Below are 25,051 nucleotides of genomic sequence, written 5' to 3'. Positions count from 1 at the left end.
TACTTTATGAGGAGGAGAGTGGTTGAAAATATGCATCGCCTTTTTTAAATTACCTCCAAACTCTGAACTTGATTACAGAAAGTGAAACTTTTTGGTGACAAGAAATAATGAGGAGCAGACACTGTAATTGTAGAAATAAATCTCTGACCTGAGACCTGTGGGTAAACAGATGGGTCAGGGAACCTGATCTGGACCAGTGGGAGCAGTGAGGAATGAAGTGAATCAACTGTCACTGATTTATGGTAAGCTACTAACCACATTCTCTGCATAGTGAAGCTCAGTGAGGGAGTCAGGTGCCACTGTCATGTATACACAGCATGATAACACCCAGATGGTCTCTGACTACACACTGAAGTATTTCCATCCTTCACCTACGCTTTCATTTAAAAATACCTAATATAATATGACAAATATAATAAATGGTGTAATAAGCAACAGTGTGTTGGCTCTAACAAGAATCCTGTCACAAAAAAACAATAGGATCAAGTAGCATTGGGACTCTCTGGGACTGGTTGTGTTGCAGACCAACTATTTTGAAACTGGAGTCAGTCCGGAGACTGCAGACCAGCTAACATGTTTGTGTAAAATGTTTCACTGGGATGATAGATTCTAGTGGAAACTTTTGGCCAGATGTGGCTTCATCCACCTGCGACAATAAAGCACTCCTGAGTCTGGCTGAGGCTTATCCCAGCAATCTCTCTATTTCTCTCTCTCTTTCTCTCTCTCTGATTACCAGACCTGATTTGAATCTGACTTTACCCCTTGCTGCTCATGGTTTCTTACCGGATACCTCACAAATCTGAGCAAAGGAGGGGAAACTTTAGCCAAGAAAGCCATTAATTCTAATCTCACAACAAGCAGACTTTTATCTAATAGCCATTACAATGAGTGATATTATGCAAAGCAGTTTGTGTGTGTGTGTGTGTGTGTGTGTGTGTGTGTGTGTGTGTGTGTGTGTGTGCGTGTGTGTGTGTGTGTGTGTGTGTGTGTGTGTGTGGTCATGAGTGTGCGTGTTTTCCAGAAGGGGGTCTGATATTCCCCACAAGGTCCAATTACTCAAGCCCAGTAGATCCAGAGCTGTCTGTTTGCATCAAAGCTGATCTACAGCTCAGGGCCTGAGCCAACCAAACACACAAGCCTGCATTCACAAACAAACACACACACACACACAAACAAACACACTCCCACCACCCAAACAGAACAGCAATGAAGGACCATCTTGGGGTGGTTCACAGCCTGCACTTGTCCAGCCTGCACCCCGGGGTGAATTAAGAGAAAGGGATTCTGCCAGACTTGAAACCAGCAGCTCAGTGGACAAGCCCTGTCCTGCACAGCTGTCCACATGTCCTCTGGGACTGCCTGAACACTGCACTGGGTCAATTCTTCTATAATCCTACACTGTCACCCACTCTCACTTTCAATTCTCACTCACTCAGTCTCTCCCACTCGCTCACTCGTTCTCTCTGAGGGGGAAAAGATCACAAAAAGAGCGTCTAAGTCAGGGATCTGACAGACTATGTTGGACCCTGGCCCAACCCCTAACATAATCACTCTGCACAGTTTAGCACTAAAAGTTGGCTCCTGTAGATTAAGCCTTGAGTGCATGTTGCTCAGGGAGCACAAATCCTTCATTGTGTTAACCTCCCTACTGAAGCAGGTGCAGAAGTAAAGGAACAGAGTTGTTATGGATGTGTTGATTAAAACTATTACTCTTCCCACCTCTTCTCAGTATTTCTCAGAATACTGAGAAATACTGAGAAATGCAATGCAAATAAGATGAATATAAGGCACAGACTACTGTGTTGTGTCAAGTCCAAACTCATGGACATGATACTCTTAGTCTTGTTGTTGAAGGTATTGCATCCAAATTCAACAATCATAGACAGCAGCTGGTTCAAATGTGCTTGGAAGGCTGAACTCCATTTGGGACTGTAGATAAATCCACTCTCTCTTTAAAGAGACTGATAGAGTTAACTCCAGATGCACTGGCTCAGCAAATCCATGTGCCTCACTTCAAAATCAATACTAGCGGCTTTGAAATGATATAAGAATCATCAGGCTCAGCTAGCATATCACTGTGGAATCAGATACGGCTCTGAATTCATTACATCTGATGGTATCTATCCTGCTACGCCTTATTAGAACACTCCCAGAGAAGCTTTTCTTACTCCACTCATCTTAAATCTGCCCTGTTCTCTCTGTCTTCCTCTCAGACAGCATACCAATGGACAGAACAGAGGTAGTGGACATTTCTGGTAAGGGTGAGAGGTGAAAACTGAAATTGGTTGTGATACACCACCAGGCTAGAGGCAGGACTGAGGAGATAATGAATGGAGCCTCACAAAATAGTCAGCCAGCTGTGTAAATCAAGTCTAGCAAAGACCAAGCGTAATTTTATTTTATCAATGAGTTCACTGAGAAATCATTATGGAAATTCCATAAGACACCTCACCATCTGTCTCCAGTATGTATAGCATGCTACTTTTACAGAGGGCCTTGGGCTGTGCTCTGTATGTGCTGCTGGCAGGAACCTCCACCCATGTGACTCTGTGATTATTCATGGTTTCCCGCACTCACAACCGATAACAAATTAATCCAATAAGCATGCTGCATTCAGTTAAACCCACCCTCTTTTAGAAATATGCCTTTGTGAATGCTTAGTATGTCCGTCATGCACTGAGATGGAAGAATAGAGGCAGCTATGACAGGTAAGACCAATAAAAGGCTGCAAGTTTGAGCTGCATCCAAGGTTAGGTGCAGCAGCATGTATATAGAAGTCTATGTGTCCATGTGTGTATTCATACAACATATCTGTAGGTAAATGCCCAGTTTGTGGGTTTACAAATCTATTAACTGCCCGATATAAGCAGGGATGGATAAAACAGATGATCTGGATGCATGCTGGAAGCCATGAGAAATGAGACATGCCACCTTATAGGATCCCTAGAAACTGCCTAGGTATCAGTTTGTGATGTGATTCATGGCATGTAAGAAAAGCAAATTAGATGCATAGCTACACCTTGGCCCTGGCAGACACAGGTCATGAATTGCACCGTAAGGAATGGATGGATCAGCACTTCCACTTAGTCTCTTTATTTATGGCCAGAGGTGGGGGGGGGGGGTCCTGAATGTAAAATGTTTGCCTTTGCCAAGCAGAATTCTGCATTTGTTGTCTGCATTGTTCACTGACCTCAGAGCTGGTGGGAGAGAGCTAAATAAATATTTGCCACGACAGTTGCAGGGGCTGTTTTGCAAAAGAGCCTGATCGATAATTCTCAGTCTTTGCCTCTATCAGTTACAGGCAGTTAACAAGCCAATTCCCTCTCCTGAGCAACACAACTACGACCCTGCAGTGGAAAGTTGAAGTTTGAAAGGGATGATAATGCCATTTTGTTTCTCCATTTTAAAAGCATTCAAAGAATGAGGAAGGGGATCATGGGGAGCAAATATGAACTCTTGTACAAGCCTCTGTTGATTCTGCCCGCAAAGCCAAAGGCAGAAGAGAACGTGGCAAAAAGATCCACTTTAAGCCGGGATAAAGTAATTATAAATCACATTGAGTGATTCAAAATGAACGAATTTGCATTTGGCAGTATTTGAATCCTAATGTGCCATGGATAAGCCATGTTCACTTATCTTCCTGAAATCCTCAACTCAGCCAATATCTCTGGAGGGAGGATACTGACACTGTTAAGATCTTATTATGCAACACATACCCCCCCCCCATCGCACTACTGTAGCTAGTAAGACATCAAACAGGAGATAATGAGACAGCAAGAGGGAGGGGGGTGGTCCCTGAAGCAGAACAGAAAAGTGTGTTGCTTTCTAAGGTTCTCCAAGCCAGCCAGATGAACCCTCAAGGTCCTTGTAAGGAGATATCAGTCGGACAGCTTTGTAGTGTTTGACAGGGCCTTCTTGTGAGTGTTCGTCTGTGGTGCTGGCTCAGATATGCTTTGGGTTTTACCAGCCCCATAATACAGGTTTGTATTCAGCTGACGTGAGACACAGACACACCTCGATGCTGGGCGAGTAAAGAGGAGAGGAATCCAGGAAAAGATAGAGAGCAACAAGGATTGAGAGAGCGGAGTAAGAGAAAATACTGTAGTGAGTCATTTCTGATGCCATGTCCCACTTTTGCATATGTCTTCCTCTTTCTTCTCCCTCACATCCTCTCTCTCTGCCAACTTCCATGTACTGAAAGTTGGAGATAGGGAAGAAGAAAGATGGAGAGATAGAGAACTGGGAAACATGAGAGTGTGTGTGTGTGAGTGACAGACATGGAGAAAGGAGAGACAGAGGATATACAGGAGGACATACTTGAATTGATCAGCTCCTTTGGCCCAGGCAGATATTTTATTTATGCAGCACTTGGGGTATTAGACACCTTTCTAGCCATCAAAGGAATTGTAAATCAAGGCATGACACACACTGCTACTGTGTGTCATGCTTGTGTGTTAATCTCAAGAAGAACATGACTTTGGACCTAGGTCTGGGGTCTGAAGAGACATGCATTATGGTAAGAAAACATTTTCATTACGGTGCACATAAAAGATGGGGCTTTTACTCCATATTGGAACTACAAAGTGTTCTTCTGAAAGTTAAAAGGTCATGCAGCTGAATCACAAGACAAGTTTACAGAAGAGCTAGGCCTAAATGTAGAGGCAGGGCATTAAACTGACACAATTAGACATTTCTGCTGAAAGTGAAGTGTTAAATATGTCAGCTAACAAATCAACTAATCAGACTGCATCATATTAGACCATGTCCAGTACTGGCTTAATCTTCTACTGAGTTTTACAAAAAATGCTGCAAAACAGTATTTAATATTGTGTCTTTAGACAGTATTCTGTTACACTTGTAATACTCTGGTAGAGTAATAACAGTAATAGCCTTCCAATTTTCAGTTTCCATCTCTAGCCCTCCTACTTTCCAGTAAGAACGATCAGAGGTTAGGCCCCCTGAGATCTTTCCCTCCCTTTCCTCCCCCGCATCTCTGCCTCATTCTCTCCATCCACCTCTCCCTCCCCTTCTCCTCTTATCCCAATCCCTGTGGCTGAGCCGGTATTTACTGGACGGTCCTCCTTCCCTTCTGGTCGATACTTCCTCGTATCTCAGACAGTCTCTAATAATCAGACAAGGTGTTCCATGACACACAGAGCCACAGAGGGACTCTGACTGAACAGATTTACAGGCTGCGCCTGTGAATTAACACAGCGGGGGATGCAGCCAAACTCAATAAATTTGTCATTTCCATCCATTAAAATGAATCATCTCTACTCGTGGAATCATGGTAGATTTCAAGCCTTGGCTGCTGCCAAATGGGCCTTCCATTCCATGATGTTGCAAAAACAAATCTAGTGGCTATTTCAGTCAACAGTTCAAAGACACAAAAATTATCACTGAAGTAACACTCTTATGCATATAAATCTAGAAATGGGTATGTAGTCATACACGTCACAATGGAGTATGAATCAAGATAAACCCTGATTCTTATTTCATTCTCTACAAAAACTATATTTAACTGACTGTCTGCAGTTACAAAAGAGTACTACCCAGAACCCAGACTTCTAAAATTGTGCCTGCTGCCAGCTATTTAACCATGTACTAGCAGCCAGCTACTTTTTGCAGACATACCAAACCTTTTATCAGCCAAACTGATGATAAATTGTAGCAGAGGCATGAAGCCAGGACGACTGACAATCGTGTAGTGTCAACTTCCCAGCAAATTGGCGCTCTTGACTTCGATATGCCCCTCTCCCCTCCCTCCCCACATTCAGCCCTCCTCTCTCTATCGCTGGCTGGTTTTCCTCCAACAGACAGCAGGTTGTTCTGTGGTGCCAAGGTAAACACATTTTGAATTCACTGCAAAGTTATCATCTGAAATAAAACATAATAAGACTTGATACATAAAGCAATTAATCGATGGCATGCCACAGTGTTTAACATAATGTTAAAGCCGACTTCCCAACAACATTGATGAATGTGTTTGTAAATTAAACTTGGCATTAAACTTGGCATTACAGTTAGCTAATGTCCCTGTGGGTGTGTCACAGATATCTAACATTAGCTACGTAGCAGTGAATAAGTGTGACGTAAGGCTTATTTATTCCAGGAGACAACCAGCTAAAGTCAAAGTAGTTGAGTAGCTGATCATATCAAATTAACAACAGACAGAAGAATCTGCTCCTGCAGTTTTTTTGTATTGCACATTTTGTAAGTATGCAAAAGAGATGTCAACAGTTCCTTTGTACGTTGAATTAAAAAAAGGATCAGTTGATGCAAAAGCCCCTTCCCCCGTGGTCTGCAGCACTGTAACCCCTAAATTGTTGTGGCAGGCCTGGTCATGCAAATGAGTATTTTTTTTATATCAGAGAATCAGTAAGGCATGGCTTAACACATTCTTTGTTGATGCAGTAAAAGGAAAGGTGCCATTGAAAAGGAAGAGAGAGGCTATTGCAAGTCAGAGGACTTTCTTCTTTCTTTCAGAAAAAAATCTTTAGATCAGCTGCTTTAAAAACACATGTTGCCTAAATTAAAGGTTCCGTCAACTTTTGATATTTTGGAAAATGTTTTGATATTTCGCTCATTAAATGCACTGTTTAACATCATGGGTAAAAAATGTAATGGGTAAAAATTTGATTCAACTTGTGACTTTATGAAATGCAGGCCCATCAATTTTCCCTTTGTTTTTTGTGTTTGTTTCTTTTTTAGAAGAGCCCAGACAGGCAGCACATACTGTGCCAGACAGATTTGAACAAACAAGAGACCAGAGCTGGAAAATTTGGAGAGACTACACAACATGGAGAGGCGGAGCAATGAGGGCAGACAGATAGACATAGAAAGACAGTGAGACGTGGAGTGACAGAGGAACAAAGACAGACAATGAATCATGGGAAGACAGAGAGACAAGGGGAGACAGACAGACAAGGGGAGACAGAGTCAGAAAAGACAGAGAAACACAGAGAGGCAGCAAGCAAAACAGAGCCAAACATGCAATGAGGCAGAGATACAGAGAGCAGAAGAGATACAGAACAGCAGAATGTGAGAGGAAAGTGAGTGAGGAAATGAAAGCAAAGACAATACATTCACCATACACTTGTTCAGGTGTATGCTCCTCTCTTTTCAAAACAGAAGGGAAAGGCAAATCTATTTTCACACAACTGGCTAAAAGTTATGGCTATTTCATTTTCATTAGAGACAGGGCTGTAGTAGTTTATTTATACTGAAGGAAAGGGAATGTTTTGTCTAATGTCGGATCCACAATTCCTTGTTGCATTGTGCATTCAATCAATTAGCCTCTATCAACTTGATCCGACTAGTGCAATCAAGGTGGAATAGTGCATGCTACATTAACTGTGCACAGGCAAACATTCATCAAAGTGCGAGAGAGGAGACAGTTATCCCTAGCAGCCCAGTATTACTCAGCAAAACAGACAAGGCACCAAGCAACACATAATGCTTTACTGTCAGCCTGTTGGCTCAGGCAAGTGGAGATAGCCAACAAGAAATTAGCTCCTCTGCTTGACCTTGAGAAGGATATTGAGATGAAAAGAGATGAAAAATTCTCACCACAGAAGTAAGAGAAGCCAAAGAAGCATAAGGGTTTTGTTTAGACAACTAATTAAAAAAAAATAAAATTCAAAAAGGTCTAAGAAACAAAGTATTACATCATTCTAGTTGATGAAGTTACAGATTGTGTTTTTACGGAGCAGCTACTCATTAATATTGACTATATGGATATTAACGGTGAGACACTCTGGCAGGCAGTTGGCACTGGAGATCAGTTTCAAAGGGCACTTCACAAAAGTTGGACTTGATGTAGGAAGAGAATATGGTGATGAGAGTGATGAGTGTGTATATGAATACTGAAAGCTGAGAGGCAATGTAGTGCGACACTGAAAGATTGAGAAAGTTTAAAGGGACGTTTTGTTTTCTAAGAATATTCATTGAAAAGTGAGACATGGAGGGATAGCGGAACAAGGAGAGACAGAGAGAACACAACAGACAGTGAAACACAGACACAAGTGTGTAGACGTAGATTTCAACTGAAAATTGAAAGGCAATAGAGCTGAACTCTGAGAGATCAAGATTGAGGAAGCCAGAGAGGTTTTGTTTTCTAAGAATATCAATTGAGAATGTTGGATAATTTTCACATAATTAGATACAGTCTATACCATCAGTAGACAAAATACATAAATGACTATGCTGGCTTAGCATTAATCTATGCCCACCTGTTGTTTATAAAATAAACAAATAATTTGTACCAAAGTTTATTTTCTTTATTCAAAACTATTACACAAATCCACACATGATCTCATTTGGCTGATTTCATTTATATAGCTGTGAAATTTGCAAACTTTGAGAAAAAAGACAACGCATAATGAGAATACTGTTTTGTGTATTCATAAGTTTGTTGTGTTAGGAGCAGGTAGACAGGCTACGTTTATTATCTCTATATCTACAATAGTCAAAAACTAAAAGCTCTGACATCATTCGTATGTGATAAGTACAACAGCCATCTGTATCCTGTGCTCCCTTACCACAAAACCTTTCCTGTACAGTGTTAAAAGTTAGTGTAATTCATTTGGAGATGAGAAATGGACAGCCACATTCAACAGGCCTTAGAATTGACCTTGAGTCCATGACCAAAAGAATGATTATCTCCAAATTGCTGTCACATATTGAGAAATGTAGCTTCACAGAGTGTCTGGCGTTATTGTTCATTGGCAGTACAGTTTGTAATAATCACAAAATGTCAATATATTGTGAAATACAAATGAACTCTGCTGATAGACTTTATTGTTTGGCCTAGACACAGGTCATAAAAAACATTTTTCTTCATAGAAACCATTCCTACTTCCAATACCTTCGGAGACAGTTTTAACACAGCTAAATGAAATGTGTTGGAAAGTCGATTGGAATGAGTAAATAAAGTTGGTTATTAAGTGTTTAGTCATGAAGGCTCTCAGTTCGACAAGAAAACAGCATCAGCTAATTATATGGATGGCTGCCTTTTACAAGGCTGGGGCTTTGGAGTCTTTTATTATGGCTCTCTCCTCTTTCCTCCTGGAGTGCGGGCTTTGTTCTCACTAAACAAAAGCTGAAAACACCATGAAGATGACTTTTTCCAGGTACGGGGGGAATTCACGGTCTTTATTCTACTGGTGAGCCAATACATATGGTCAGAGTACACAGTATCAAAAACATGTGTGGTGGGGTCCTTTTCTACGATAATTACCTCCTCAATAATCCTTTGGGGTCCTCATCGCCTCATCTCCCTGGCTCCTTCCCTGCCGTCTCGTGCCATCAACACTTCCACATATGTGCACCACATTATCAAACTTCAAAACAGTGAGAAGATCTATGTACCGTACAACCCAGCAGGGAGGCAAGAAACAAATCCCTTTCTTTTTAAACACTTCTGTCAAAACAGCGTAGAGCAGCCATGAATCTTCAGGCTAAAGAGAGGCCACACCTAGCTGTGTTGTCGTAATGGCCAACTGTGACTGCGAGTGGATCACCAGGTGGGAATCAAGTCTTTATGCATCCACTTCAAAGTCGGACCAAATTCTCTCCACAGTGAGAAGGGACAGGATATGAGAGTCTTTGTTTACCTGCCTCATGGATAAAACTGTGTGCTGTACACTCCCCTCCTGGGCCCTTTCCATAGAAGTTAGAAATTCTTAAAAACTGTGTGATAGAAAAAAAACTTGTCCAAGTCATGTTTGTGGTACACACAGACATTAAGAATATTTTTGTTGAGACTTCCCAACGCTTGAAATTTAGTACAAAAACAAACAAAAGCCAATATCACTATGCCACACCAACGCTGCGCAAAATAAAACCATTAGCTCCAACCCACAGATAACCACAAACAACTCCCTGATGTGATCTAAAATATCTCCCTGTCTCAGCGCAGGAGGCGCGATGAAACAATATCCCAGTCCCTTGTTTCTTCTCTTTCATTTACATCTACTCCACTCCTCCCTTCCTCGTCTCCAGTGTAAGCAGGAACCCTGCTGTGCTCAGTTGAGTCCCAAGTCTGGAACTGAGCTGCAGCAACAGCAGCCAAGGAGTGAAAAGTAGGGGGGGAGAGCCAAGGAGAGCCGTCCAAACCAACAACCGCACATCACCTCCTCCAAACCAATCATCAGATTCCTGTTGGAAAGAAGGCACCCTACTGTTTCTGGAAAACAAATAGCACAGGAAAACAAAAACAAAAAAAAAGAGTGAGCTGAGCAGGATACTAGAACTGCACAGACTACAGTTGATTTGTGAGGAGGTCATGAGGCAAGAGATTGTGAGGGAATTCTATGAACCAAAGTGCTTTTTGGATACAAGACAAGCGGACTGAGTTGGACAGTAAAGGAAAGAGGAGGGCCTGAGGCTGATTGACCGTTTGGCCTCGGTGTAGGAGAGCATTGTGAAGGGAGCTGTCAGAAGCATTGAGGCATGTTCTGATGTCTCAACAGACACACACACACACACACACACACACACACACAGAGATACACACACTCACTCCCTGTAGAATGGATGAAACGAGTTGGCTGTCTGTACAGAGGGGGCCTTTTGTATGCACAACAGCACACATACTTCAGTCCACCTGCAGAGCACCTGAGCCTTTCATCTATCCATCTCCGCCTGCTGTTGGTGTGCATGTGTGTGTATATGTCTCTGTGTGTGTGTGCGCGTGGGCATGAGTGAGTGCAAGAGAGAGAGAGAGAGAGATATCAGAGACCATGCATGCCTGATGTTTGTGCAATTGCCTGTCTGCATGTCTTTATGGGCATTACAAGCTTTTAAGCACTTGTATATGTAAACATAGAATAACAAGTGAGTGTGTGTGTGTGTGTGTGTGTGTGTGTGTGTGTGTGTGTGTGTGTGTGTGTGTATGTGTGGGTGTTCATAGTGGTGTGCGTGTTTATAGCTGAGAGCTTTTTCTGCCGTCCTCCCTAAGCTTCCAAAGGATTGCCGTTCCATCGGTTTCATCTTTTCACTCCGGTATCCGTCCTTCACTTCCCTCACCTCTAATCTTCTCTCTTGACTTTCCTCTCCTAGGCTCAGCTCAGGTCACCTAGGTGCTGAAGCCTTTCCCAAGACTTAAAGGACCCTCATCCTGGCTAAGAGGAGATTTGAGGTGAGGGGATGAGAGGGAGGTTGACGAGATAAGACGAAGGGAGAGGGGTGAGGGGTGAGGGGATGAAGATGGTTCATGTTCGGAGGGTAGACAGGCACAAAAAAAGGAGCAGAGCCGCTGCAAGGACCTAATTAGGCTGGAGAGAAACTGCCAGAGCATGCCGATACAAAGAATCAGAGTTATTGGTATGGTTTGCACGCACACACAGACACCTTTAGAGGCAATATGGTGCTAGTGTCATGCTGATGTGTCTGGCCAATGTGAGTGGGCTGTATGTCTCTCCACTCAGTAAATACTGTGAGGCCAGCATCAATCTCCTCTGTCTGCTGCTACACTGGCCCTGTGAGAAACCCACAGAAGGCAACATTCCTCACAACACAACACAGGCCACCCACACTCCCACGCCTGGCTAAACCTTGTTAACAAGCATTTGTCCAGGCTACCCAAGATGTTTGAAAAAGTTATATCTAGGAGCAACAGTTAGCTAGAGCTAGAGAGTGAAGTCAAACGTGAAAATGGCCAAATTATATGGTACAACGCTGAGCTGAACTTCATCATCTCCCATGGGGGAATGCTGTGGCAGTAAAAATGATATAAAACAACATGCAAATGAAGTGCATGTTACTGTACAGGTTATAAATCATATTCACCGTGTTCAGTAGCACAATCATCATCGCTACCACCCCCATTATCTAGTCCTCGAATCCACTTCTCAGTGATTGGGAGCAAGCTGGTTCAACTGCATAGCCTGCATGCCCCCAAATGGTCTTCAAGAGTTTGCTCTGTGATATGCTTTGGCAGACTCTATTGTTGATTAAGTCGTACTACTCAATTCAACTAGCTCTCAAATTCTCAGAAGTGGATTTTAATAGAGAGAAACATTTAGGTGTGTTCTAACCTTGAGCTTTACACCTACATCCCCACTTAAAAAAAAACATCATCTGTCTTACGGTGCAGACAGTTTTAACGCCTCTTATAAATATGTATCTATGGTCTCTCCTTTGGGTTTCCATCTGGATTTTTTAAGGTTGGATTGACCTCGGCAAACACACACACACACACAAACACACACACACACACACACACACACAAATGCATGCATATCAATACAGAAAGACCGACCAATGTGTTTTTGGGCTTAGGAACCAAGGTCAGAACTGATTTGAGTTTCTGATATAGGGCTAAGCAGCTTAATATACCAGTGTGCTCCACAAGCTGCTCGCCCATCCATCTCACCAGCTGATCAATAGCCTATGAGGCTGCCGATGATGAATGGAGTGGAGTGGAGAATGCAATACATAGTATGCTGTGATTACCGTGGAATTGATATTCCACACAGCTTTGGAGAAAACATTGATACTGGGCTGTTATTGAATGTGTTTATTCAACAGATAGAGAGAGATCTGTCCCTCAACTAACAACAAAGTGTGTGGGCGCAATGCAAGTGGGAGTGACTGTTATATATACAAATGTCATAAGTCACTGGCTGATTGGCTCAAATTAAAGTTAAGCAAGTCAAAGAATCTCTGGGCATCATGCGATTCAGCAAATCATATCTACGATGTTCAATTTCCAACTGGTGACGAGGGACTGATCAGGTGGAATGAGAGAAGAAACATACATAGATTGGCTCACACCAGATAGGCAAACACAGATACACACACACACACACACACACACACACACACACACACACCTACGAAGCCACAAGTATGAAGTTCATAGCACATCACATAATACACAACCTACGCAAAAAATTCATTAAACATGTAAAAACAACCTACACAGTAACATGTCTGCATAAAACACCCAGTGCATGAATACACCCGCAAACAAGGATGCCCACATGCTCCCCACATGTAAATTAACATAAAACATAAACGTATCCACACACACACACACAAAGCATGTATTTGTTTGCACATTACTGAGCGGATGGATGCTGGGTTTGCATCAATCTAGTGGAGTAAGGTAGTGGCATTTTACAGGCTGGTGTATTCCCAGGGACGGTTCAGAAATTGACAGATGGTCTGCTCCTCACTTTCTGTACTAAACTCTCTAAAGCCCCCAACCTGTGGTCCTAACACACACATACACATACACACACACACACACACACACACACACACACACACACGACAAGGGCAGAATAAGACGTCAAAATTCCCGAGAACAGGGATTGCTTACAGGAGAAAAGCATGAGAAAGGAACAAACAATGTTTTCCTCTTGGATCAGAGAAAATGAAACCAAACCCATGTAGACTAATAGGCTACTCCACTGAACCTTCCCAGTGTTTTATGTTGTACAACTGGCCTCACTTGTCCTCTGCCAAACATTTTGTGGACGGGCCGGTGTTTCAGCCCCGAGGTCCAGCCATAGAGGCACTGTATGGAGCCTGCTGATCAAAGAGAAAGCACACTGACTTGGTCCAGCCTGAGCTTCTGGCTACGCTCCAACACACTCCTATGTCACAAAAACCCCTGATGCTGTTGTTGTGAAGGTGAAACGTGTGTGTGTGTGTGTGTTTGTGTGTGTATGTGTATGCGTGCGGGGGTGTGTGTATGTGTATGTGTACAAGATCAAAAGGCAGCTTAGAAATCCCATCACAGCATACAGGCTTGTAGCATCCACTGGTTAAAACTGCACAACTCTGGTTATAGAGATAAAGTGAAGCCAGAGCAGGAGTGTAGACAGTGTTTGCTTTTGTACCGTATTTGGTAGAAATAGTCAAAGGAGCCACAAAGCAAATAAGACCCGTGTAATTCTAAATGATCTGTAATCCATTAAAAACTATTAATCACACATCTAAAACAGCTAGTGGCCTGTTTTAAGTAAACTCAGACACTATTGATTTAGGCCTTGTGAGAAAAAGTTTCCTCTAATGGAAAATAGTTTGTCACTACAGGGCATTTAAAATAATATTATTCGACTTTGCTGATGGTTGACTCATTTCCAAGTTTTCGCCCTGAGACCAAACAACAGTTTGCTAAGTGAGTAGAAACAGTCTTGTTTTCCTGTAGCAACACTGAAACAAGGAGAAACTGATCTGGAAGAGGCAGCCGTCCAGGTCTTTTTGTTCCACTGATAGATGTAGCTCTCTAGCTAGGACAAACACACCCGCGTGTTCCAACAAAACAGCCAATTCATGGACTCAGACTCACCCACTGAAAAGATTTTAAACGGAGAGCTGCGGTTACAAGGTCAATTGCATAACCTCCATATCACATGGCTGTGAAAACACTGACTTATTCCAGAAGGATAAGAAGTAACAGAACGGTTATTACTATGAAACAAAAACAAGGTTATTTATGCTCAATTGTAATTCATGTCATAATCGTCTATATGTTTTTTGTTTTTTTATCCATTCAGATGAGCATCCAGCATATGAGCTTGGAATCAGAGCAGATATGATGGTCTGGTGTTTCATCTTGGCACCCTGCTCAGCTTGAGAGTTAAGTGCCAATGGCAGTCTCTATAGTAGCACTCCCCACACTATAGGCTTCTTTCTGCCATTATATAGGCCACTGTAGATTACATAACTCTGCCACTGCATGGCTCTGGGGCCTCAAGTATCTGCCAATGCAGCCACAGGACTGTCACTGTCACACACACACAGTCACACATGTGTTCACGCAGTCTCACACATACACTCTAAGTCATGTGCACCAACCATGCAATTTAAATGTGTTGGGGAGTGCAAGCTGGTTTCATAGACATTGCTGGGCTGTAAACACACACACACACACACACACACACAACTCAGAACAATGCTTGGCTGGCTTAAGAGACTGGCTCCACATGACTAACTGAACTACAGTACTTGCCTTCACTGCTGTGCTCCCCCACGCGATACAAAACAGCAGCTTAGTCAGGGGTCTGTTAGTACGGAAAAGAATGCACAAACTTTTAATAGGCAAACTATAGCAAGATGAGCTTTAGTGGTGGTGATGGTGATGGTGGTAGTGGAGGCCACAAACCATGCCGTTTCACTACTTGCTTTAGTAATTATGCAACATCCATTCACACATACAGAATACAATATGATATTTCACCAGGATAAACAGGATGGAAAATGTTCCTCCATTTAAAATGATCAAAGCACATCAAATCGGCAAAAGGCTTTTGAGCACAGAGAAGAGATCAGCTGATGCCATCCATGACAGTAAATGAATCGCAGTCAGTTTTTTCAGTCCTACATGAAATACAGACAGCCTTGACTCCCACATGCACACTCCGTGGACCAAAAAGAGCCAACACTCTTCTTGGGTTATAAAGTAAATGAAGTAAGAAGGTAACAACACACAGTGCCTTTAGTCACACAGTCCATGATCAGGTCTCCCCTTCCTGACAGGCTGCGTAGTGCAGCAGGTCCCGAGTCATTGACTGTAGCCAGCTTATCTTGCTCCAACCAGATGATGCACAGATCCGGGGTATAAATCCTCAGCTGATGGCAACTTTAAGGCAATTTAAATTGGCTACCCCTGGGCCCATCACCACAGATTTATGTGAGAGCCACAGACAGAGTCCTACATCCCTAGGGAAGTAGATGCAGGGGAGGGTTGCACACACACACATATACACACACACACACACACACACACACACCTGGAGCTACCCAGTACAACCACAGCCTTGCAGTGTAAGTGACTGAGCAGCCCCACTGGAGCAGTTTTAGGTTAAATGTGTTGCTCAAGGCCACATCAACAGCAAATACTAAGGGAGGAGAGGGCAAGCCTGGATTAATAATTTGTCCCATAAATAATTCATTTTTGTTTTCACTTGTATATCTGCATTAACCATGTGACCATTTGAATTTCATGATTCCAGGGATTAACGTTTCCTCTGAGGAGAGATTTACAGTTTGTAGGCACCCTGCTGCCCTGCTGCCCTCAGGATGCCATTAGCTTGTGCTGATATGTACCCACATGAGAAAACCAACTCTTTGCTACTGTGTATTGTTCTGTATCACTGGTCCAGGTAATGGTGAAAACAGTAAAGCAGCCCCACAGATAGCCACAGCACTCACTTAAATAGCAAGACATAAACATGCAAATAAGGGTGAAAACAATAAATGAGGATGAATTCAGAGTAGGAGAAAGCAACTGCCCATTCCCTAATTTTCATAGTCACACTGCAAACCAGCAGCTTTTTAGTCACAATTAACCCCTAACCTATTCATACTAGGCTATTCACTCTGCTATAGTCTTGATTAAAACATGTCAAGGAAGATAAACGATCAGATGATTTATGGATTTCAATTATGCCACGCAGATTAAGATGGGGACATCCAGTAGTTTTAATAGATGTTAGAGCAGCAGAGCTAAGACAGGGAGCAAAGGTGAAGGCTGCTGCTGGCGCCGTGATGAGAAGTGAATATGAACCGATACTCATTTCCACATCAAAAGGAGAAAAGACTCAATCATAAGCCCTTTGAAAAAAATGTGTTGGTTTTTGAAAATCCTGTGGTTACTTTAAGACGGGCATTTGATACACTTTGCTTTTATGTGTTTTAGGGCTGCAACTAACGATTATTTTCATTGTCGATTAATCTGTCGATTATTTTCTCGATTAATCGATTAGTTGTTTGGTCTATAAAATGTCAGAAAATGGTGAAAAATGTGGATCAGTGTTTCCCAAAGCCCAAGATGACGTCCTCAAATGTCTTGTTTTGTCCACAACCCAAAGATATTCAGTTTACTGTCATAGAGGAGTAAAGAAACCAGAAAATATTCACATTTAAGAAGCTGGAATCAGAGAATTTTGACTTATTTTTCTTCAAAAATTACTCAAACCGATTAATCGATTATCAAAATAGTTGGCGATTAATTTAATAGTTGACAACTAATCGATTAATCGCTGCAGCTCTAATGTGTTTGTACTTAAGAGTGTAAACACAGAAGCACAGAGCTAAGAAGCTAAGCTACTGGAAGGCAACCTTGAATCTGAAACCAGCACAGGGAGAGCTGCGCTGGCCTTCACTGACTTATGCATCGCTGATATGAATTCCCTCTTAATCGCCAATAAGTAAGTTTGAATTTTGAAGTGACGTGATCTGCTGCTGCCAAAGTAGAGTTAAATACACATTACAGTGCCAGGATTAAGAAAATGTCATTGATCTCCATAAGCAGTTCCTTTGGCTCTAATATTAATAGGCTCTAGCTATTCTCCTCATGAATAATACGCATGGCTAATTCAATTAGCAAGCAATATTTCAGCTAACATTCCAAGTGGGGAAAAACAAAACGAAAACAATTTAAACCCCGATTTCTAGTGAAACAATTATTCAATTTCAGACTAAATCTAATCTATTTAAAAGGATTGACCCAAAGCCCGGCTGTAAATTGATTTAGCGTGTCATTCTATTGGCAGAGGAAACGTAAACATGCTCATCAGTGTGAGCATTAGTGGGTGAATTAAGGGAGACGTGGTGAAATGTGACTTCGGGTCTCCACTACACCCCCAACCCCAACATCCGCACACACACACAGCCATTTAAACACAAACATACAAACAAACACACACACACACAGCCATTTAAACACAAACATACAAACAAACACACACACACATACATCCCCTGCCCCCTGGGTGTTGTGAGTAATGCTGCTGTCACATGCAGTAGCGTTATGTGTCATATACAACAACCATTACAACTCATCCCTATAGATTGGTGAATGATGGATAAAATCACATCGGAGAGGAGAGGAGAGGAGAGGAGAGGAGAGGAGAGGAGAGCAGGGAAGAGAAGAGAAGAGAAGAGAAGAGCAGAGAAGAGAAGAGAAGAGAAGGAGAGAGGAGAGAGAAGAGAAGAGAAGAGAAGAGGAGAGAGAAGGAAAGAGAAGAGAAGAGAAGAGAAGAGAAGAGAAGAGAAGAGAAGAGAAGAGAAGAGAAGAGAAGAGAAGAGAAGAGAAGAGAAGAGAAGAGAAGAGAATTCTACAAACACCTTTATTTTGACACATCCAGCTAAAAAGCAGCGGCATTCAATTTGTGAGCACACCAAAAGAAAATCAGGATAACAATGATACAATATATGGAGAGGAGAGAAGAGAAGAGAAGAGAAGAGAAGAGAAGAGAAGAGAAGAGAAGAGAAGAGAAGAGAAGAGAAGAGAAGAGAAGAGAAGAGAAGAGAAGAGAAGAAAAGAAAAGAAAAGAAAAGAGAACAGAAGAGCTTCAGGTTTTCTCAACTGACCTGAGAGGCAGATGAAGGTCATGTAGTCTCCCTGACCGCCGGTGGCCAGGAAGGGGATCTTCTTCTTGGTCCTCCGCTTCACCTGCACAGCCGCCAGCATCTTCTCATCGTGGGGCGTGAAGACCTCCTTGTTGATGGCTGACTTGGCACTCATCTCTAGGGCCGGCGGGAGTGAGCAGCGGGCAGAGGGATACGGCGGAGAGGACGAGATCCACTCTTCACTGAAGCGGGGGGAGATAAGAGAGTTAAGGGAAAAAAGTAATATCAGATTACATTGTCGAGGAGGAAGGATGAACCGCAACACCTGGTCAGACTCTGTTACACTTCGAGAGAGTGAGGAAGAGCGAGCGGGAGAAAACGTTCCCGGATGGTAGAGATAGCTCCACCACCCGTCTTCTTGTCTGCTCACAGCCTTAGCCTTCACCCAATCATTCCCCCTGGTCTCCAAAACACACACACACACACACACACACACACACGCAAAACCAATCTCAATTCATACACTGTCCACTGCTCACAGCGAATGGCACCATAAAAGAACATAATGACAGAGGGAGTAACAGGTTTTAAAATGCAAGATGGTCACTCCTCTCTGTGTGGCAGCCAATCTCCACGCTCTGTCTCTCTAAGTGCCTTGCCAATATTCTCATTGGAAGCCACTGCCACTCACCAAGTCGAAATGACTTCAGCTGAAACCGTTGAGAGAAAGTCTCACTGCTTCAGAGCAACAATCATGTTTCTATTATTGCAGCCATCTTTTACTCATTAATTTATCTCTCTTGGTGACTGGGAACATGCCTCTAGAGAGCGAGCACTATGGCTGATGGTGTCAGGGAAAACAGTGCTTAGTTGGGCCAACTGTGCTTAAGTGCAGGATGCGGTCATAAAAAAAGTGGGTTAATTAGGTCCAAATGCTCTCAAGAGGACTGTGGAGCTTAATCATTTTCTCAGCCACACACACACACACACACTCACTCGAGAGACACACACACACAGACAGGCCACACCGCTGCTGATGCACCAATCTAACTGTCAGTCTCAACCAGTGGATGAATTACTCTGCTGCGAGGCATAGCAACCCAGACTGCAAAACAATGGCTTCATCAAATTGGCTTGCTAATAAACAACAGACCACAAACACTAAGTTGTTTTCTAACAGCGCAGCCAGCTTCAAAGGAGTGTTCAGCAGCTGAGGAGAAGCGAGCAGAATCAGTATGTGGACACAGTTCACCAATCATCACAGAAAACAAAACCAGCAGGAGTACAAGGCTTACATGAGCAGTATAAAGTCCCCAAGCAAACTTCTCCACCCCCAAACACGGTGAATCAAAGGCTGCCATTGTTACTCGGTGGTCATTGTTATAGAAAAGGATTACGTCAGGCCCAGGAAGGACACTCGAACAGCAGCAGAACATACAACGACCATGACAACAGACAGACATATAAAAGATATAATCTGACTGCATTGGGTTATGTATGCATTCAGGAATGTCTCATAAATAAATGCACAAAACAAGATTTACAAATATATATCACAAATTGCACACACATGCACATTAAGCACTTCAAATGCAATTGTTTTTATTGTATAAATATATTATTCTTGGAAATATAGGCCTATGTGAAATTGTTTAATATTTAATCAGTTGATGGTTGTCATTACACATGTCGGGTGGCATTTGTGTATGGGAAAAATAAATTTGTGATCACCCTTGTTTATTTACAAGTCATGATATACATTGCAAATCTAGTTTTGTGCATGTCTTTATATACGAGACATTCTTGATTCCATACTTATGCAGTAAATTGTCTTATTGCACAAGCTCTCAATGTGACTGGGGCTCTTTATGCAATGTAAGACTTTAAGAGTAAACAAAAGCACGAGCCAAGATTTTGTGGAGAGTAATTAGAATGGCTAATAAATATGCCTTCCCTTGGAATCCTGAAAACGTCCAACGTCCCAACGCTAAGCGTAGGAAATAGACCCATTAAGACTAATACACCCTCAAACTTGAGCACACAGCTGTTCTGCACTCGACCTTCTGTCAAAAGCAGGAAAGGTCTTTGGTCCACAGCCTTTTCAGCTGACACCGTATAGAAACGCAAAGTTATGCTTTGAGTTAGAGTGGATTCACTAGTACTATTTCATATCAAAGAGTCCTCTGATAAAACAAGGAAGAACTGTACTGTATCAGACCTATATCCCCATACCAATATCCCCTGACTCTATCAAGCTTTTTGAATATTCAGTTCAGCTCTGAATGTATTCAGCACTTACATCTTCACCACAGTTTTCCCCTCCATGTGGTAGACTAAGCCCTATTGTGTATCAGAGCTGTCAGTGCTTTGACACAGAACTTGGAGACAATAGAGGTGAATCAGTGAAAGGTCACTGGTCTTGTTGCTCTCCAGTTGTAGCAGAGCATCCCAGCAGAGTCTCTCTCTCTGGAAGCTCTAATCCGTAGTATCTCTCCCTCTTCTCTTTTCCACCATCCTCCAGCTGAGATGGAAGGCTACCCCCATCTTCCCTGCAAGCTGTCACCAGGCAAACGGGAGCCCATATCCCCCCTCAGGTGGCCCACTGAAGCGTGACGAGAAGGAGGGATAAGGGGATGGGGGATGTGAGGAAGAAAACAAGGAAGAGAAAGACGAGGAGGAGGCAGACAGGAGCCTCCGGGCGGTGAAATGTGGCCAGATACAATGCGTAGCTTATGGTCTGACTTTGAGCTGCCTTACGCAATGCTCACAGTGCAGGGTTGAGCTGCTGTGGTGGAGCGAGCCAGGGAGCTGCTGTGGCAGTGAAAACGACACATATATATTTTACTGCTGCTTATCACCCCATTTCCTAGCAGAGCCCCTTTCAAAAACACTTCATTAAGTGTGGCTGTACCTTGCCAAGCAGTGAAAGGAGTAGCAGTGTTCCTGCTCATTCCCTCGCTCCCCTCTTGCCCAGTGTGTTAATGTGAAATCTGTTCAGTCGGTGCTCACGGCTCTCCTGGGGCCTCTTCGGAGAGGGGTCTTTGAATTAGCAGCACAGCCAGTTCTTTTAGCACCACCACAGGCCCGCTCTCCAGGCTCTCCTCACAAGCCCACGGGAGCCTGCCACAGCGGCAGCAACAGCCTGAAAAGGGAAGAGGTTCCAAAGACCAGGTGGACGATATGGGCCATGACAGCCTCATTACACTGATCGGCCATGATTAGATTGAAGGTCTTGCCACCCATTTTATTGTCTTTAATCTCTTTTATCACGGCATGAAAACTCAAAGCCAAATTAGCTGTTGACATAGACTAAAAGATCCATCTCAGAAGGAATTACAAAGTATAAATTGCTCTGCTGCTCCCATAGCTGCACTGCTGGTGAGTGGGTTTGAGAATTCTTTGGAGAGTGCTCCATCAGAAATGAATCTCATGCTGGAGATGTGAACTAGTGTGCAAAGCCGGAGAGAAGGGCTACTGAAACCTAGTGGGACAGTGAAGTGTAGCTTTGTCTCTCTCTGCCACACATGGCTCAGTGGTGCTGTGAAATAAATGTGTGTGTGTATGTGTGTGAGAGAGAGAGAGAGAGACAGACAGACAAACATGGGAAATCACATTCCTGTGCCTTATCTTTCATTCACATTCCTTAGAGAACACCCACCATTCAAATGGGAATTAGAACTTATCATTAACTCTGTTTATGTGTCTATGGGTGTGCGGAAATGCAGACATGCGCAAAGAGCTGCAATTATGGGGAAAGCGGAACCCAGTGCAAAACAGCATGATACCTTTTTCGACTGATGCTAAGAAGGGAACTGTCAATTAAGGAAATACAGGGGCGTGCTGCTGGTGGCTCAGACGGCAAACGCACATACCACACACTTAAAATCTCAGCTAATGCTATGCCGTCACATCTTTCTCTACTTGCTTTCATGATTTTTTTGCTTTATTTATCAAAAAAATTAATAAACTAATCTTTTTAAACAATGATAATAAGGATGTACAATTTCTTTCTGGAGCCCCGATGGTACAGTATTGGAGAGACATGAGTAATGCTATACTTAAAATAGACACGTTCAGTAAACACAAATGCCGGTGCACTGGTGTGTCAACAAGCATGTTGAAAGCCTTGCTTGCGGGTAAGATAGCAACAGATAAGAGGCCGCCTACCTGCAGCAGAAGACAAGAGGGAAAGCAGTGTGATCAAAATGTTTTTAGTGTCACCACTTAAACTAACTGTTGGGGGGTAGGCCTAGATAAAAAGTAAACTGACATTAAGTACGACTTGCGGAAGAGCAACTTCACTTCATACGATTCAATTAATATGAAGAACATGATGATATCTGGCAGGATAACTGGCTGAAACAGATAACATGATCCTCCTCTGGTAGTAATTCATCCCCAATATCTTCTCCCCTATCCACATTTGACCATGACCTCTCTCTTCCCTCCCACCTTTCATCCCTTACTCGCCCTCCCTGTAGAGTTTCTTTCAAAGGCAGTTTATATTATTCCAGAGACTCGCCATGATTCCCTACTCTCAAGGATGTGCGAAAGAAACGGAACACTTCGCCTCATCTGCAGCCTCTCACGCATGTCCTTCATGTTGGCTCATGGCTCCACACAAAGCCTTGATTTTACGGCAAAACCTCCCACAGAGCACGCAACTTCATGGATTACATCTTTAGAGAGTGATATCATACAATGGTGACACTGGGTGAGTGATGATCCAACATCCCCACATGCACAGATGGTGAATGTTACCTCTTATAAAATGATGGAGAGACAACATTGTCCACCCTGCTGTCTTTGTGCTGTCAGTGCCAGCTGATGATGTATCAGTATCTAGGCCTACCTTAGGGGGATGTGGGAAATAAATAACAGAAATAATAACTTCAGGATAGAATAAGACCATGTATATAGCGTTGCCATGTCATAGTAAAAGAGCACACAAGTGCATGTGAAGTGTGGGTGGTGTGCGACATGTGAAAGTGGTGATAGGAAGTTACTAGAGTTTCAGTAATGGCCACAGACGAAGGTGCATCACGAGGTTAAAATGTCATGTGAAACGCACGTATGTGAAGAATCAGTTGACGCCAGTGTTATAAAGAGGAACTTAGGATCCTCTTTCCTTAGAGACCGCTCTACCACTGCATGAGCCTCATGTAAGAGAGTCCTCTCTCCATGTGTAAGGAATAAAGACTTATTATTCAGTATTCACAGAGACATCTGAATTAGCGTAAATTAAATCAGGTACTAATTAATGCAGGTACTGAGGGGATCATTTTTCCTTGACAGGGAACAGCATTGATCTACAGATGCTAGAAAAGTCATTTGTTACATGAGTAGTAAAAACAGTTCAGTTGCAGGCCACTTGAACGTACCATGTTTGCTGATAGGGCCAATAATGCAAAGATTTATTTTGTTGCACAGCTAGACCTTACAGTTCACGCTGAGGGAAAATTCTCTCTGGTATTTCATAAGATGAGACATGAAAGTCAGTAAAAAGGAGCCCATTTATTTTAGCACTATTTCAGTGATGTTCTAGGGAGTAACTTCGCTTTGGGACTGAAACGGCTCTCACTTTTCTGTGGTACTTTGAGGCTGGATTGTGAATTATTGAGTCAGAAGAATTTTCTCCGAAATAGTCTAACCTAGTCAAGAGTGCACCACAGAACCGTTGTTGCAAGCTCAAGGGTCGGACTGCTCATTTAAGCTGGGTGCACACTACACAAGTTAAGGCCTGATGTAGCCGGACATGTTGTTGAGATCTGAGACAAAACACCCAAGTGGGAGCCAACTCGGCGAAGCTCATTAAAGAGCAAATCAACACTAAATCACAGAAGGCAGAAAATTGTTGTTGCACTGCTCTCTATGGGTTGAAACTGTCACGCATGTTGCACTTCTGGCCACACCCCAATCAGTGATGTCAAAGCAGGTGTTTTGCATCAGCTGTCAAAGACAAAACACCTGCTTTCACATCATTCATTGGGGTGTGGCCAAAAGTGCAACATGCTTGGAAGTTTCAAGTTTCTTTGAGCAGTCTCCAACATCCAAAGATCTTGCAACATGCATGCATTGATTTTTTTTGCTGACAAAATCAAATATGTTTGCATGTTGCGCTCTTGTAGTGTGAGACAAGTTTTAAGAACAGTGAGCAGCAATAGCTATTGAGAGCTCACTAGGAAACCAGGCAGAAGAGGTAGAAACTACAAAACAACACATCAAGCTTTATAATTTACCTCCAACTCTCCCAGCAGAATAGACAAACCATGCTGCCTGCCGCTTTCCAACCAACCTCCTTTGGCATCTAGCCTAGCCCTCTTCTTTTCTTCTTTTTCAGCACAAATGACAAACGCTAAGTGCTGTGAGCTGTCCTTTCTTCTCAAGCTTTATTTTAGCTTTATTTTAGCAATCAGGTGAAAAACAAAGTCATGTTTTGCGTGTTTTCGCAAGACAGCGGGGGTATCGAAATCCCTCCTGACCCAATCCAAGTGAAGAGTCTTTTAATGTGTGACCTCCTACCTGTGCCACATCATTTAGCGTGCACAATGAACATTTAGCACAGCACCACGTCGGCAGGACAACAAACTACAGGATAGAGCGTTGTTTAATGTTGTTTAATACAGAGATCAGGTTTTTGACAGTCGTGTAGTTTGCACTCCAACATTAGGATTAAATTCATTTTCACATATTGAATGAGGGAACCCGTGTCAGCATGCATAATCGGCATTCCTAATCCGAG

The 25,051-nt window shown here is 42.8% G+C and overlaps 1 protein-coding gene across 1 annotated transcript in view; it reads right to left on the bottom strand.

Moving 5' to 3' along the window:
- stxbp6 (syntaxin binding protein 6 (amisyn)) overlaps positions 1–25,051 on the bottom strand; it is a 70,255-nt gene that overhangs the window by 41,359 nt on the left and 3,845 nt on the right. Inside the window, exon 3 of the mRNA XM_071526789.1 lies at positions 18,331–18,551. Coding sequence (XP_071382890.1) covers positions 18,331–18,484 — 154 coding nt within the window. The 5' untranslated portion in view covers positions 18,485–18,551. The remainder of the gene's footprint in view (positions 1–18,330; positions 18,552–25,051) is intronic.

This window comes from Centroberyx affinis, unplaced genomic scaffold, assembly GCF_046629955.1.
Source record: "Centroberyx affinis isolate AG114_WGS23_722 - 3 ecotype Tasmania unplaced genomic scaffold, CSIRO-AGI_Caff_v1 ptg001464l_1, whole genome shotgun sequence".
Taxonomy (NCBI): Eukaryota; Metazoa; Chordata; class Actinopteri; order Beryciformes; family Berycidae; genus Centroberyx; species Centroberyx affinis.
Note: the sequence above shows the minus strand (reverse complement) of the source record. Positions and strands in the feature narration are given on the sequence as shown.